The sequence below is a fragment of the Stegastes partitus genome, unplaced genomic scaffold (assembly GCF_000690725.1).
Source record: "Stegastes partitus isolate 25-593 unplaced genomic scaffold, Stegastes_partitus-1.0.2 Scaffold1020, whole genome shotgun sequence".
Taxonomy (NCBI): domain Eukaryota; kingdom Metazoa; phylum Chordata; class Actinopteri; family Pomacentridae; genus Stegastes; species Stegastes partitus.
Window position 1 is genome coordinate 79,608 of NW_007578751.1, and position 15,019 is coordinate 94,626.

Consider the following 15,019-nt stretch of genomic DNA (forward strand, 5'->3'; position numbering starts at 1 on the left):
GTAACTTTATGGATGCTGAATGTAACATATCTTAGGAAGAAAGTAGACACTGAATACAATTCAACTGTTTATTGACGTTTTTGTGACTGATCATTTTTATCTTTATTATTTTTCCAAGGATGTGTTATAGTTTACCGTATGTTTGTTTGGAATGAAAGAAAGAAATGTAAAACTAAAAAAATCAGTAATGAGTCCACAGATGGAAAATGTTTATAGTTTATGCATTTTTTAATAACTTAATATTGTTCTGGGGGATTCATTTGTACAAACAGCATCAGATACACATTGTTCAGTTGCTTTCATGAAGTGATTCAAACTATTTGTTTGAGTTTGGCGCCATCATGTGTACAAATAGCTCAATAAACGTTTTGCTTCCAGTAAATGGGTGAGTACCTTGGACCAATTTATCATCACGGCTCAAAGAAGAAAATGTTTACTAAAATTCATCGCTACCCTAACCCAGACCACTTTAATTTATATTATTTTAAACGCAAATGCAAGTGTTCTCCCGCCTTTTCCACAACAGTGAGCAATTAATGTTTACAACACCTTCACCATACATCTAAAAAACAAACAAAAAACAAAAGAGCCATGCCAATTAATAACTGAAAAGCTAAACTGATAACTTACACTGCATACAATAACTTGTTTAACATCTGAGTTTAGACATTCAAGTCTGGTTTTGTATTAGATAAATTAATTTGATATTAAAATGCCCATTTATGAGCTTTAGGAGTACTGACTTTATGCTAAGCTGATCAACTCCTGCTTATATTAATTATACATATATAAAAGTAGTAACAATCCTCTCATCTATATCTTGGCAAAAAAAATGAGCAAACAATATGCATCTGAAGCAACAAAATTAATTGGATGAAGAATAAATACTCAAATTAATTTAGCTTAGAAAGAAGAAGTCTCTCTGCTGTCTTAAAGATGTAACTGAATGACACTTGAATTGATTCATTACTTATAAATCATCTTTTTGTCACATAGTCAACGTGTACAGATCTAGAGACTGAAATCAGTGTTAACCTTCTGTTTTGATTGTTATGAAAGAAACAACCATAAGTTAATTTAACATATATTAAAGAAGCACAGCAAGTTCGCACCATGCCTGTTTACTCAAACTACCAACAAAAAAAAAAACAGCCTCTCTAGCAATGCATCCTGGGAAGTTAACCCTCATGTTAGAAAAGATCATGTTTTTAAAGTTCTAAAGTGATCTGAGCAAAACAATATGAGCAAAACTCATATATTTACATGAAGTAAACTGGAAAAGATGAGTTGATTTGACTGAATTACTTTATGGAATGTTACAGTGAACATTTCGTGTCTTTTTGTTTTTTTTAGAAGAAGTAACATTCCAGCAGGTCAGACCACCAAACCCAGTTTGACATTTTTTGACATGTATTTCATGCACGTAAAGAGCTCTAAGAAAGCATTTTCTCTCCAAGTTAATAATAAATCCCTTATCAACTCATTGCCTCAACATTGTGACAAGTACCTTCTCTGGCATAATTCTCAGTGGACAACTGCTCTGTGTATAGAAATATGGAAGCAAAGGTTCTGTGAAAGTGTTTGTAAATGTGTATATGAGCGTGTTGTCAGTCGGGTCAAGAAAGGACACCATTCCCTTGTTGTAATCCAGTTGCACTGTGACCTGTTTGGGCGTTCTTGAGACCGTCAGCGGGGTGGGTGGAGAGGTCATGGCCCTGAGTTCTCCGTCCCGGAAACATAAAGTCCAGAAGCCATTTTCAGGTCGAGCGGCAATCTCAGCGTTCCTGGATACAGACAAAGAGGCCACGCCCAGGAGCCAGTCATGATTGCTTCCTGTTTCCACGTCCCAGTGGTGGCTTCCTGAGCCCAGTGCGGTCATGCCCACCACTTCAGCGCTCATGTGGAAGCGCTCGGGGTTGTCAGGGCAACAGCTGGGCTGCTTTGAGTAGTGTAGGGAAGTGAGGTCGTCGGACAGGATGAGGCAGGGGTGTGCTGTGTTTGGGTCTAAAGTCACAGGAGCTAAAACACAGGAAATTAGTCAAAAAGAAAAATGTGTATGTAAAACAGGGTTTGCATATTCCTCTCTTTCAACCTCAGAAAAATCTAATAATTAAATGTACTCACTATAGTCAACATGGTCCAGTATTTTCTCCCATATTCGATACTTGAGGTTGCAGAGGTGTTTGGTAACATCAATCATCAGCCCAGACATGTTGTCTGAACCGAGCACCATGCTTTCACTCCTGCAATAACGACAGATGTCTTACACTGGAGTTAAGTCAACAGGGAATGCATCAGGTTTGTCATGATATTGCTAACCTACCTGTCCTGAGTGGCTTTAAAATTCTGGAAAAGAAAACACAGCATCATTGTGAGAGGGTTTTGCAAAAAAGTAACATAACATGTGCAAATTGGTCAGTACAAACCTTCAGTAAAACTATATCTTCTTCCTTCAGTTGTTCCTGGATGATTGTGATGGTGTCTTTGAGGGAAAGCACCTCTGCTGAAAGTTCTTTAACCTTGTCCTTCATTCCTGCGATCTTCTCTTCTTCTTCTTTTTTCAAAGCAGCTAACCGGGCTAATTCTTCTTGGTAAAGGACTTGATGCAGCTGCTCAAACTGGCTCTTAATCATTTTCTGTGTTTCCAGCGTCTGACTCTGGAGGGACATTATCACAATGTTGTTTATTTGATCAGATATTTTATTTCTGAACAATACGAGTCATCTGATCCAGGTTACCTTGATGTACTTTAACATGTCAGCAGAGGTCTTGTGGATTCTTTTGAGGCTGTCCAGTTTATCTTGCAAGCTCTTAAGGGACAAAGCAAGTTCATCCTGGAAGTCAAGCAAGACTCAGTCAGCAGAGATTACATAGTTAAATGCAATGTTTTGGGTACTTTGGAAATGTTACACTTGCCTCTATCTTTAAAAGTGTGCTCACGATCAGGACAGACTTGTGGAGCAGCATTCTGCTTTAAGGTGTTACCTTAAGTACGAGTAGTCTGTACTTCAGTCAGTTGTTGTTGTTTTTTGTCCTTACCTTGCAATCCAGAAGTGCCTCTTCTACAGGTGAGCATTCATGAGTCTTGTGCAGTTTAGAAGACTGACACACCACACAGATGGGCTGTTTGTCAACCAGACAGAAGAGTTTTAACTTTTCCCCATGTAGATTACAGTTCGTCTTGTCTTCCACCTGCACCAAACTCTGCTTCCTGACCTGCAGATGAGCCTCACAGACATTTTTAAGGGCCAAATTGGACGGAGGATTGGACTTGGAGGCTTTCTTCCTGCAGACTGGACACTCTCGTAAGCCCGTTTCCCAACAACGCTTCAGACAGATCCTGCAGAAGCTGTGGCTACATGCCAGCAGAACAGGATCTGTGAAGATGTCACAGCATACTGGGCATGTAAGATCCTCCTCTGGGATTGACATGATCAGTAGCTTGTCGTGTATAACAAAGTAAATCCACAGTTCGAAATAGCCTGAAAGTTCAAGTCTTTAAAAGGTGAGTAAAACCAAAGTTAAGCATGTGTCCTGAAAGCCCCAGAGTGCACTAGCTGCTTATCCATTGTTCTTCGCATGAAGTAGCTAATGCTCTTGGCTTTCCTGTCCATGACTTCTGTGGGAGTAACTTAAATCATGCAGCAGTGTGAAAGAACAGTGTATGTAGCACAGCTGGGAAGCAGGAAATAAAGCCCTATTGGCCAGTTGGAGGACTGAAACTGGTTGGTAATTTGCCGCATGCCTGGAATGTAATCAGTCAGGATATGAATGTGAATGTTTCCGTGTTGTCAAAAGCACAAGAACATACATCAGCAAACTTGTTAACCTACTCATGTAGTTCTAATCTGCTTAGCAACTCTCTGGTAAAAAAATATTGCATGGAAGTGAATTTAGTGACTGTAACATTGTTGCCCAACACCTCATTTGTGTTCACAGGATGACTTTTTTCTCTTAGATAAGCTGAGTTTTGACCCAAACCGGCTAAACTAGCTCTAAGCTGCCAGAAATATTTTCTCACTGACAAGATTTTACTGCACTGACAGCAGGTCACCCATTGAAACCTATAAAAGAGTGTGCTAATATCCAAGATTACTGTTTTTGTATGACTACGTCTGTTTTTGTGTCTTCTGTGCAATTCAAGGCAGACAGAATACAAAACAGTTGGCAGCCAAAAATAGATGAAGTGTTCAATCTGAAGTCTGAAGAGAACACATGTGAATTAAGGTTGCTATTCTCAGGGACAAGCTGTGAAAGTAGCATCATTTTAGCCTCATCCTTGATTCTCAGTGTGAACATTTAATGATGTGCAGTAAAGTACGTGCACTTTATGGGTAATAAAGGTAGCAAATATTAATGTTCAAACACATCACTGGCTTTACTAGCAGTTAAACGGACAGTCAAGATCACCTGGAACTAACATGAACTGAACTTCAAAACCAACACCTTAGCTGACTTGGTAATGGTTGTCTTTTTGTGGCACATTTTTGTTCTGTCATGGACTTAACTGACGTAAATGCCGGTATACATTAGTTTTCGCTGTTGTGCAAAAAGTAGTTAGGCTACAAAAAAGAAGGATTAAGACAAAGTTCCCCTCCCTCCTTGGATCAGAGGAAAATGGGGTCATAAGAGATCATGCAGAGGATCAGATCCATTTGGTTTTTGCATGGCTGCACATGACTTTTTCCTGTCGCAACATACAGACTATAAAACAGCTTTGATACTTTGGTCTAACATCAACCCTTTAGTCTTTAAACTCAAGTTGATACTTTTTAGATGTGAAAGTTTTGTCCTGTCAAAGCATGCATGACAGATTTTGTATGTCCACCGTGGTAATGATGAACTCTGTGCTGGCTACACTGTAAAAGCTGCCCAACAATGACCTTGCTGGTTAAAGTGTGTGGCAATAACGTTTCTTTCTGATGTGCATGTGTCCAATGCGTGGGGTCACTCAGTCCGTGAGAATAATGAGAACCCCATTGATGACTGATGCAGCTCCCCGCATCCTATCCGCCATTTCCACGGGCTTTAGTTCCTCCCTCTCTCCTCCGGTCTTTGGTTGCCATGGCGATGACGTCAAGTTGCACCACCGATTCAGCCCAGTAGACGGTCTGAGAGGCGGCGCAACAAATCCCGGACGACCGACCGCAGGAGCCATCATCCTGTGAATCTCTGCAGCTCGGATCCGCTCGATCAGCTTCTTGCCCATCTGTTCCAAAATGCGCGAAATTGTGCATTTGCAGGCCGGCCAGTGTGGAAACCAGATCGGAGCCAAGGTATTTTGATGTCTTTTCTCTCTCTGATCTACTTTTTCTGTTGGGTTTTGCACTCCGGTGAGACTTGGGAAGGTTTCCGTGCCTCGGTGTCGCCGAGAGGAGTCATCTAATCCGTCCTGCAGGAATTCTCTAGAAGAAAGTCAATGTGGCGTCGTTTCTTGATTAAAGTTCCGTGCATTGCCTCAAAAATCCAACTTGTTTGCTCATTAAAATGCTTTGCAGCGTTTACACAGGAGTCAAGATTCATTCATTGGCTGAATTATGCAACAGAGAGAAAGATTCATGCAAAAACACAAAAAAAACGTTTCACTTTAATAACTGCATGCAAAATTTGCTTTTAATATTTCTGCATTTTTGTCCACTGTTCAGGAAATGATGTGAACTGCTGTAGTAGTGTAACCTTGTTGGTAGCAGCTTCCCCTCCCCCTCCACATTTCTGACCTATTTTTACCTTTGATTCTTCTCAAGTCAATTGCTGTTGAGAAAATATATATATATATATCTTTGTCAAATTGCAAATTAGTTGGTTAAACACTGGCATGATTTTCTCTTGAGTATTTTTAAGCCGGTTGGCCAGACCACCAAAGACACTGTTACTTATCAGATTATTGCCATCTGCTCGATTACTCCTGAGGCAGCATCTCAGACTAATAGACTGCTCTTTTGACCTGCATTCAGGGGAATTACAAAGTCTGGCAGCTGGTTTTCAAAATAGCTTTCTACAAAATGCTGAACAGCCTAAATATCTGTAGCTATTTATAGACAGCCATTACATAGATATGTGATGCACTGATGCATGTATGTATATTTAAAAAAATGTATGTAAGCCACTTTTTAAATCTGTTTTATTCCCTCTTTGGGCTAAATTAACTTTGATTTCTCCCTTCCTCTCCTACCACACCTATTTCACAGTTCTGGGAGGTGATCAGTGATGAGCATGGTATTGATCCTACCGGTACCTACCATGGAGACAGCGATCTCCAGCTAGACAGGATCAGCGTCTACTACAATGAGGCCACAGGTAAGCTGCAGATTCAGCTGTAATTCACACAATGCATTATTTGCATACCCATCATGCTCTGAAAATGTACAAGAAATACAGCTGTTTGTCCATGTTTGCCTGGTGTTAGGTGGGAAGTATGTGCCCAGAGCCATCTTGGTGGATCTGGAGCCCGGAACGATGGATTCAGTCAGGTCCGGTCCCTTCGGGCAGATCTTCAGACCTGACAACTTTGTCTTTGGTAGGCTGTGTGAACTTTGTAAAGATGCACTCATCTGGATTCAAATCAAATGCACTGATTTTCTGTCTTTCCCGTTTATCCTACATCAATAAATTGTGATTTTCTTGACCTCAGGCCAGAGTGGAGCTGGAAACAACTGGGCAAAGGGCCACTACACTGAGGGAGCTGAGCTGGTGGACTCTGTCCTGGATGTAGTGAGAAAAGAGGCCGAGAGCTGCGACTGCCTGCAGGGCTTCCAGCTCACTCACTCCCTGGGTGGCGGTACCGGCTCTGGCATGGGCACCCTGCTTATCAGCAAGATTCGCGAGGAGTATCCTGATCGCATCATGAACACCTTCAGCGTGGTGCCTTCTCCCAAAGTGTCTGACACCGTGGTGGAGCCCTACAACGCCACCCTCTCTGTCCATCAGCTGGTGGAGAACACAGATGAGACCTACTGCATTGACAATGAAGCGCTCTATGATATCTGCTTCCGCACACTCAAACTCACCACCCCGACCTATGGAGATCTCAACCATTTGGTGTCTGCCACCATGAGCGGGGTGACCACCTGTCTACGTTTCCCCGGCCAGCTCAACGCTGATCTCCGTAAACTAGCTGTCAACATGGTGCCCTTCCCCCGTCTGCACTTCTTCATGCCTGGGTTTGCCCCCCTCACCAGCAGGGGCAGCCAGCAGTATCGCGCACTGTCTGTGCCTGAGCTGACTCAGCAGATGTTTGACGCCAAGAACATGATGGCCGCCTGCGACCCACGTCATGGCCGCTACCTCACTGTGGCCGCCGTCTTCAGGGGACGCATGTCCATGAAGGAGGTGGATGAGCAGATGTTGAATGTGCAGAACAAAAACAGCAGCTACTTCGTTGAATGGATCCCAAACAATGTGAAGACCGCCGTCTGTGACATCCCACCACGTGGCCTCAAAATGGCTGCCACCTTTATCGGCAACAGCACAGCCATCCAGGAGCTGTTCAAGCGCATCTCCGAGCAGTTCACTGCCATGTTCCGCCGTAAGGCCTTCCTCCACTGGTACACAGGCGAAGGCATGGATGAGATGGAGTTCACCGAGGCAGAAAGCAACATGAACGACCTGGTGTCTGAGTACCAGCAGTACCAGGACGCCACTGCTGAGGAGGGCGAGTTTGAGGAAGAGGGAGAAGAGGAAGTTGCATAAAACCTCGCTGCCAAACCCATCCCCCAACTCCATCCCTTTACATCCCTCTCATTGTGAATTGAATGGTCAGCCACACTCAGAACAACTGTCACCATCCAGATTGCTGTTGCTCTAGTGTTAGACGTTGATGTTAGCTGGTGCTAGTGAAGTTTTTGGTTCAAATGTTTTTGTATGTTGTGAATGCACTGAATTATTGACATCCTTTCATTCGTCCTGTCATTTTCATTGCCGAATTTAAAGAAGGCGATTTTAACTGTGAAGCCTTGAAACTGGAGAATGATTAAAATCTAATTCAAAGGCCACTTTATGCCTCTGTGTTTTCACTGATTCATATTATGTGTGAGATGACAGTTTTTGTAGACCTTACAGCACTTCAATTACAGTCAGTAACAGTCTGTTCTGCAACATGCTGACATGTGGTCACAACATGATTATGGGATCTGTGACACATTGCTTTGAATACACATTATTTTCTGATTTAAATGCTGAATAGTTTTTAACTTTGCACCTTCCATGACTATTAAATTAAACTATCTGAAGAAGGGAACTCATTGAACATTTGAGCTTTGAATACAAAACAATATGACAAATATTTGTAGTCATGTTTCCAGCTTCACCAGTGATGAAATGTGGTTTCTGAAGTCCACTCATGTGCAGTTTGGATTATTACGCATACATTAGCAATCATGATTGAGCAATATTCAGCAAAATAGCAACAAAAGAATGAATATAGCTCAGTTTTTATCAGTTGAAAGACAGCCAGTCAGGAAACAGGCTGTGCTGTCATGTAAGTAAGTAAAAGCCGGTTCAGCAAGAACATTTTGTCTACGTGAAACTAACCCAGCTCCTATTGATAAGGAAGAAACTATGTTAGCAGTTTTTATATAAAATTCCTGAGCAAATGCCATTGAGAATGTAGTTTCTTCAAATTTGTGAAAGCCTGTTGGGTGTATTTAATCAGCTAAATTAAAGATCGGCTTGTTTTGTCAGAGCAGTGCTATCAGTAAAAAGTTATTCTATTTCAATCATCACAGAAAAAAAAATTTTTTTGATCCTCGCCTAAGTTTTTTGTTGAGATCAAGTGTTTGTCGATGTCAATGAATGTTTTGTCCTAAACTTCTACACCAGTTTACTGTCCTGTACAGTCAGTGTGAACACATACTTTGAAAATACTTTTTCAAATCCAGTGTTTTCCCCTCATTTTTTAATTCATCCAAAGGTTATTTGACATCAAAGTTTAAAGTCAATGTGATGGGAGGAGTGTCTATGTGTGGGACCCTTCCTTTACGCTGCCTCATCGTATGTCACATAAAAAACTCATTGAAGGTCCAAACTCAGCTCCATGAGAGTAAACTGAAAATTCATCAAAATGCTATTGCTGGAATCATATGGCCGTACAGTGAATGTGGATAAGGGTAAGGATATCTCTACATTCAGAATCTACAGAGACCCAGAACATGTGTCTATGTACTGAACACCTTAATGTGAAACATGTTGGTCATTTGTCTTGTAGTTTTTAAATACATCAAATCTTAGAAGACATGGAGACGTGGAAAGAAAAGAAGAGACTGTCTCTATGTTGTTTTCGTTACCGATAACAGCATGGAAACTAACAATGACTCCACTGTTCCAGTGACTTTTTAAATACACTCAGCGGCGGATCCTTTCACGCTCTTCTTATCTCCGCAGCTGTTTTATCGTCTTAAGACTCAGTGTACAAATACATGCAGTTGTTATAGACTTACTTAGATTTTCCTCAATCCTGCCTAGAGTTTTTAGGCCTCAACTGGTGTACTGTTGCTCACAAGGGCATTTCATATTGAGATTCATTAGATGTACAGCTTCTTCATACCCATTTCTTACTTTGACTAGGACTGCATCCTGTAAATAATCAGTAAACATCATGCATTTTGAATAAAGTTCATGAATTAGAACAGGATGAATAGCTGCCTACTCCCCCATTTTCAAACTCCTTCTGGGCACTACTGGGACTTCAAAATGCTTCATAAAGTTTAATTACACAAATATTATAGAATATTTATTTGACAAAAGCATAAATAAACATGCCGTGACGCTGTAAAACATATCTTCTAGATTACAATAAATCACGTGCTTCATGGATGATCTGATGAAATGTTTAAATAATGTGGCTTGAAATTTGTAGAATTACTTACAGAATACTTAAAGTGTAAACAGCTGCTTGCTTTTGCTTGGTATGATTCCCAAGTAGAACCTCTTTTTTAAGATCAAGGCGCAAGTTCCTTAAAATCAAGAGTATTTGCACTATGACAAGATGTTTAATTACATCCGTAGGACACATAAATATATATTTTAAAAAACATCTGTGCATTCATATTCTTCTCAAATGGGATGGACTGAAAAAGAGTTTGAGGTAAAAGATCAGCGTAGTTTTTGCCAATGAAAAAGTGATTTCATAACAGACTACAATTGAATAAAATACAGCTACATTGTGAATTGTGTATTAAGGCAACTGAGAAAATAAAGCATCTCTAAACTAAAGTTGTTAGTGCTGATAAAATACTGCGGCTCCTGTTTTACTTGTGTAGAATCAATATTCAGACCTCTTTGAATTCTTCAAAGTTAAATCCACAAGGCGATGGATCCGTACCATGCAGAAGTGATTCAGTGCTTGTTGAAATGGAGCGGAAAGTAAATGCATTGCGCTATGGAGTTTCAATGATCAGTCTTTGTTCTCTCTGGAACCCGGAGGAACTTTTCTTTCACTGATTAGCTCAAAGGCGAGAGCTTGGTCACACAGGAACGCTGCCATGCAGGCAGCCCTCTGTCTTTTCAGGATTTTTGAAGAAACAAAAAGCCCCAAAATCTCATATGAGTCTTTCCTCTTTCGGTAACTTCAGTGCATCCGGTGCGGCCACGCTGCGTGCACCAGATTGCTCCTCAGCACTGGGTCTGTACGTCCCTTCAGTCTGCCTCTTCTTCTTCACCACACAGAACAGCCAGGCGAGAACAGCCAAGACTATGGCCAGAACACCCAGGGTGACTGTAGGGGCCACGATAGCTGCAATATTGGGTCCCGTCTAAAGGAAACAATACAGGACAGTTAGGACAATGTCTGCTGACAAAGGATATGTTCTGTTATTTACTGGTTATTAGAAAGGTTTGTCACTCACTGCATTGTTAGGGCGTGTGACACTTGCAGCAGTGGTACTATTCCCTGTAAAAGAACAGACACATCAGCAACACTGCAGTATCAATAAAAAACTCTTTTCAAGCTAATTCTCACTGCTTGCTTAAATATACTTTATACATACAGGTATGTGTCTCCTATCTGCTTAGCTAAAATTCTCAGTTAATAACAATCAGCTGCTTTAACTATTTCTTGTAGAGCATGTAAACTTGGATATGTAAGTAACCAGTTTACTGCACTGAGTAAAGTATTTACTACATAACTACACATATTCAACTTATTTTACAACCTGGTTTCTGTAAGTCATCTGGTTGAATTTAAAGGAATAATCTGACATTAAAAAAAATAAATAAAACATGAGTAAGATGGACAGCTTCGATTGCAACTAGGGGAGACATAGGAAGTTTCTGGTCTGGACAAAGAAGAAGTCCTGGACATGACCTACTACAACACAGTGAAATGTTGTTTTCTCACTTCAGTTTTACTACAGTTTAAACATTTCTCCTGGTTTCCAGTTTCATTGCTAAGCTAAGCTTCTCATCAAGCAAAAGCAACAGCAAGCAAGAATACTTCTCAAAATGACAAACTAGTGCTTGCATGTAAGCAGAGTCTGAATAAAGGCACACGGAGGGATCTTTTAAATTGAGTTGATGAATAAATTGCTAAATGTGTGTGTGAATCATAATAGAGATGTGACTGTCATTCTCCAGTAATAAATAACAGTCATGAGATCAATGACCATGAGACAAAAACACAATAATGTGATTCACTTTTTAAAAGTCATGCAGTTTTATTTTGTCTGTCTTTGTAAACAGGCTAAATAGAAAGAAAAAACAGAAAGCACAGGACAGAAGAAGTGACTTTTAACCTCATGCACATGTTCCAGGCTACAGACTCTTAAAAACCTTCCAGGTATCCCACCAGTCCAGTGTTTTTTTCATTTCATCCATGACCAGCCATGTGACTACTCTGTTATATCATGAAACTACATAGTAACTACTTGACCAGGAGAACTAATAAGAGGGAGAAGCTCAGGAATGCAGAGGACTGAATCAGCCACTGGTTTGAAAAACGGGAAAAAAACGAATTTTGAGCATTGAGAGAATCACATAAATATAAAGGTAAGTTTTGAAAACTAAAACCCTCCCCTACCATGCTCTGAGTCAATCATTTACTTGGACAAATAGTAAACTTCCAAGGGCAAAAGTACAACCTGATAACAAAAAGCAAGGAGTTACTGAAGAGGGGAAACGCAAAAGAAAGCAGAATAGATTGTGACATTGAATTCTATACACAATTACTGATAATCAACTAAGACCTTTCAGTCACCGGGCAGACTGTTTATCAATTTTTGTTGCTTAGTCCAATAATGTTCTTACAAAATGCTGACAAGCCTGTGCACGTCTAACATTCTTCCACAGCTTTTTTATTTGTCATTGTAGGATTCAGTGTTGAGCATTTGTGTGTATTTGTGTGTAAGTGTGCTCAGAAGGATGGCTTATTTGTTTAGGAGTGTTTCGGAAGGCGACTAACTCACCCCACACAGGATTATTGCTCAGTATCAGCAGTAAAACGCTCCCAACCACAGCTCCAGGTACGGCTGGCACATCCGGACACGCTGCCATCTCAAGCCAGCAAGGCCAAGGGAGGGCAGACTGGGGCCTTGGGGCATCAGCTTGGGTCCATTTCATTGGGTCGAGCGGTCACTGTGAGGATTTGTTACACTCCCATATGAGTTGATGACACATGATTGTCTGCAATGTAAAGAGAAAATCCTTTTGAGCTCACTCTGATAATGTTTCAGACGCCTTTAATCTACGTCTGTCTGCTCACACCACAACCACTGAGTCACAGCCAACCTGATGTTGAATCACCATTAAACCTGCCCAGTCTACAGGAAAATAATCAGCTATTAATAGTGCGAGTGTCACAGTTGGAAAACAACATTAATGTCAAGCCTTCTTACTTTTGCTATAACTGTTGCTATAAGACAGTTTATACATTTTACGCACATTTACTCAACACATACCCTTGATCCGGTCGTTTTCAGATGGTCGAAGCAAAACGGGAAACATGGAACAGGTTGATTCCTCACGAACGAGCCGCTTCCGCCTCACCTTGTCAAAAACAGAAACAAAAATAAAGTCCGATGAACATCACAGGAAACACCTCGAGCGAAGTGAAACGCTCGCCAAAGTACTTGACTGACTCCTCTGGAGCTACATCCCCGGCCGGCTGCACTACCTGTTGGTGTTTTATGTAAAGCAGTTTTTTTTTCCCCCTCGTCTACTCCTCAGATCGCCATTGGTCACATGGTTCAGTTTCGTGTTACAATACCTGAGCACAGTTATCTACCTGCAGCAGGGCGCACAGATCCTCCTTTGTACAAACTCGATGAAGAAAAGCGCAGTTTAGTGAAACACAGCAGCCCCGATTCCTCCTCTTTTTTTCTTTAAAAAAAATTAAAAATCCTCAAGATAGACTCACAACTTTTGATCACATGTATGTCATGTTGTGTCTCCCCCCCAGATTCGGACAATAACCGAACTGGTTTTGTCTATGATGTCAGTTTTCTCCCACTTGCTCCAGCCTGCACACTGTTTCCCTGCTCTTACCTTAGCAACCTGGCGCATGAAGGTGGCACCGAATAGCGCCTCCATCAGGTTTCATGTTTCGTCGTCATGAGAAAGGATATCAACATTCCTGAGATATTTTAAGGATGAATTCGGAGGCCAGCTGGTCCAGTGGGCTCTAATCCTCACCTAATCTCCTCCTCTCGGACTCAGAGGGGCAAAGAAAAAGTAGGCTGCTTCAGGCCTAATCTGTGCTGCTCAGATTTTTTATTTTTATGTGGACAGTGTATGAAAGCACTGAGGCGTTTAGTGAGAAGGGCCTGTGGAAAAATCACTCTTATATTGCAGCAGTGAGTCACACTGAGGAAGTGCCAGTTTGTTTGTGTGCTGTCAATGTTCCTCTGATATGAAATTTGGAAATCAGCATTTGCTGTGTGACTTGCTGCGTTTTGTTTATCAGAGTGAGCAAATTAGGTGTCAAGGTTAGTAGTGACAAAACCCTTCCTGAAAAAGTCATGGCATCAGCTAAGATATATCAGATTATAATGTAACAATTTTATTGTAAATAGGCATGACACATGGTAAAATCATTTGAACCTTATTCATCTTAAAAACACAAGTTTCTCTGATGCCTTCAAAATGAGTTTACTGAGCTTAGGTTGAATTATTTCAATGTCATTTTATGAGTTTTGACCTGCTGAGTTATAAAAATCAAGCTCATCGCAAAATCTTTGAAAATGACTTGGTTGGGACTGAATTCAATACTAACCTTCATCAGTTGGAGCACTGTTTTCATTCATATGTAAGAAACAACTGGGATTTACCAAACAATGCACAGCAAGCTTTTATTGTGAATGGGTTCTTCAGGATACAACAGAAGAGCGTTAAGGAGCATTTTAACATTCAAATACTGGGAAGTCTGCAAGCATTTTAGGTTTGCATCTTTAAAAACTCGATTTTAGGAATTGATAAAACTCTGAGCTGTAGATTACATTAACTCAGGATTTTGAGTCAAATCAGACAACAAATGTGTAGAAGTTCTAAAACTGTCTGACAAAAGAGCAGATAATTTAGGTTGAGTTTACCTGAAATTAACAAAACAGTTAAAACAAATTGGTAAATTTCACTAAATTCCTATTTAGTGTTAAACAGTGGAGTTTAGGAGCAATTTTATTGTTAACTCATGAGATGCACACATGGCAGCAGTCCTCTGTCTTGTTGGAGGTTCTGTTTATTCAGCAGATTCTTGTGACTGGAGGTGAAATTTGTTGCCAAGCCTCTCTAAGTTTGACCTGCTGGTCTTTATGTTACATGCATGTTAAGTTTCAAGTAGTGCATTTTTGTTGAAGTGATTGTCATTCTTTCTTTTATTCCTGAAAGAAAGGCTGTGTAAGTTGTCCCATCTAGAATATGACCACGAAAATAAATTTAACCCAAGGCATACAGTCACAGCCCAGGGGTAGTCTTGCAGTAAATATTACATTGTGAAGCTGAAGCATCCATCCATACATCCATTATCTATACACCGCTTAATCCTCACTAGGGTCGCTGAAGTCTGTCCCAGCTGACTCAGGGTGAAGGCAGGGGA

The 15,019-nt window shown here is 40.8% G+C and overlaps 3 protein-coding genes across 4 annotated transcripts; 1 reads left to right on the forward strand and 2 right to left on the reverse strand.

The window, feature by feature from the left end:
• Nucleotides 1-206: 206 nt before the first annotated feature.
• On the reverse strand, nt 207-3,632 carry LOC103367159 (nuclear factor 7, brain). The gene is made up of 6 exons (XM_008295097.1): nt 3,040-3,632; nt 2,739-2,834; nt 2,427-2,657; nt 2,324-2,346; nt 2,125-2,243; nt 207-2,019 (listed from the first exon to the last, which is right to left on the reverse strand). The coding sequence occupies exons 1-6, from the start codon at nt 3,430-3,432 to the stop codon at nt 1,481-1,483; spliced, it is 1,401 nt and encodes a 466-aa protein (XP_008293319.1). The 5' UTR covers nt 3,433-3,632; the 3' UTR covers nt 207-1,480.
• Nucleotides 3,633-5,168: 1,536 nt separating this feature from the next.
• tubb4bl (tubulin, beta 4B class IVb-like) lies at nt 5,169-7,991 on the forward strand. The gene is made up of 4 exons (XM_008295101.1): nt 5,169-5,276; nt 6,189-6,297; nt 6,407-6,517; nt 6,632-7,991. The coding sequence occupies exons 1-4, from the start codon at nt 5,220-5,222 to the stop codon at nt 7,687-7,689; spliced, it is 1,335 nt and encodes a 444-aa protein (XP_008293323.1). The 5' UTR covers nt 5,169-5,219; the 3' UTR covers nt 7,690-7,991.
• A 1,695-nt stretch (nt 7,992-9,686) lies between these two features.
• On the reverse strand, nt 9,687-13,295 carry crb3a (crumbs homolog 3a). 2 transcript variants are annotated; one of them, XM_008295100.1, is made up of 5 exons: nt 13,214-13,295; nt 12,888-12,975; nt 12,396-12,612; nt 10,842-10,885; nt 9,687-10,748 (listed from the first exon to the last, which is right to left on the reverse strand). In XM_008295100.1, the coding sequence occupies exons 3-5, from the start codon at nt 12,547-12,549 to the stop codon at nt 10,536-10,538; spliced, it is 411 nt and encodes a 136-aa protein (XP_008293322.1). In that variant the 5' UTR covers nt 12,550-12,612; nt 12,888-12,975; nt 13,214-13,295; the 3' UTR covers nt 9,687-10,535. The 2 variants fall into 2 exon arrangements, with proteins under 2 accessions (XP_008293322.1, XP_008293321.1); XM_008295099.1 differs by lacking the exon at nt 13,214-13,295 and having other exon boundaries at nt 12,888-13,076.
• Nucleotides 13,296-15,019: the final 1,724 nt, after the last annotated feature.

Bases quoted from the DNA above. Each gene is read 5' to 3' on its own strand.
- LOC103367159 (XM_008295097.1), bottom strand. From the start codon at position 3,432: ATGTCAATCCCAGAGGAGGATCTTACATGCCCAGTATGCTGTGACATC. The intron at 2,835-3,039 runs GTAAGGACAAAA...CTTGACTTCCAG, and splicing joins AGGCACTTCTGGATTGCAAG to GATGAACTTGCTTTGTCCCT. The intron at 2,347-2,426 runs GTTTGTACTGAC...TTTCTTTTCCAG, and splicing joins AAGATATAGTTTTACTGAAG to AATTTTAAAGCCACTCAGGA.
- tubb4bl (XM_008295101.1), top strand. From the start codon at position 5,220: ATGCGCGAAATTGTGCATTTGCAGGCCGGCCAGTGTGGAAACCAGATC. The intron at 5,277-6,188 runs GTATTTTGATGT...CCTATTTCACAG, and splicing joins GAAACCAGATCGGAGCCAAG to TTCTGGGAGGTGATCAGTGA. The intron at 6,298-6,406 runs GTAAGCTGCAGA...GCCTGGTGTTAG, and splicing joins CTACTACAATGAGGCCACAG to GTGGGAAGTATGTGCCCAGA.
- crb3a (XM_008295100.1), bottom strand. From the start codon at position 12,549: ATGAAATGGACCCAAGCTGATGCCCCAAGGCCCCAGTCTGCCCTCCCT. The intron at 10,886-12,395 runs GTGAGTTAGTCG...GTTCTTTTACAG, and splicing joins GAGCAATAATCCTGTGTGGG to GGAATAGTACCACTGCTGCA. The intron at 10,749-10,841 runs GTGAGTGACAAA...TGTTTCCTTTAG, and splicing joins TCACACGCCCTAACAATGCA to ACGGGACCCAATATTGCAGC.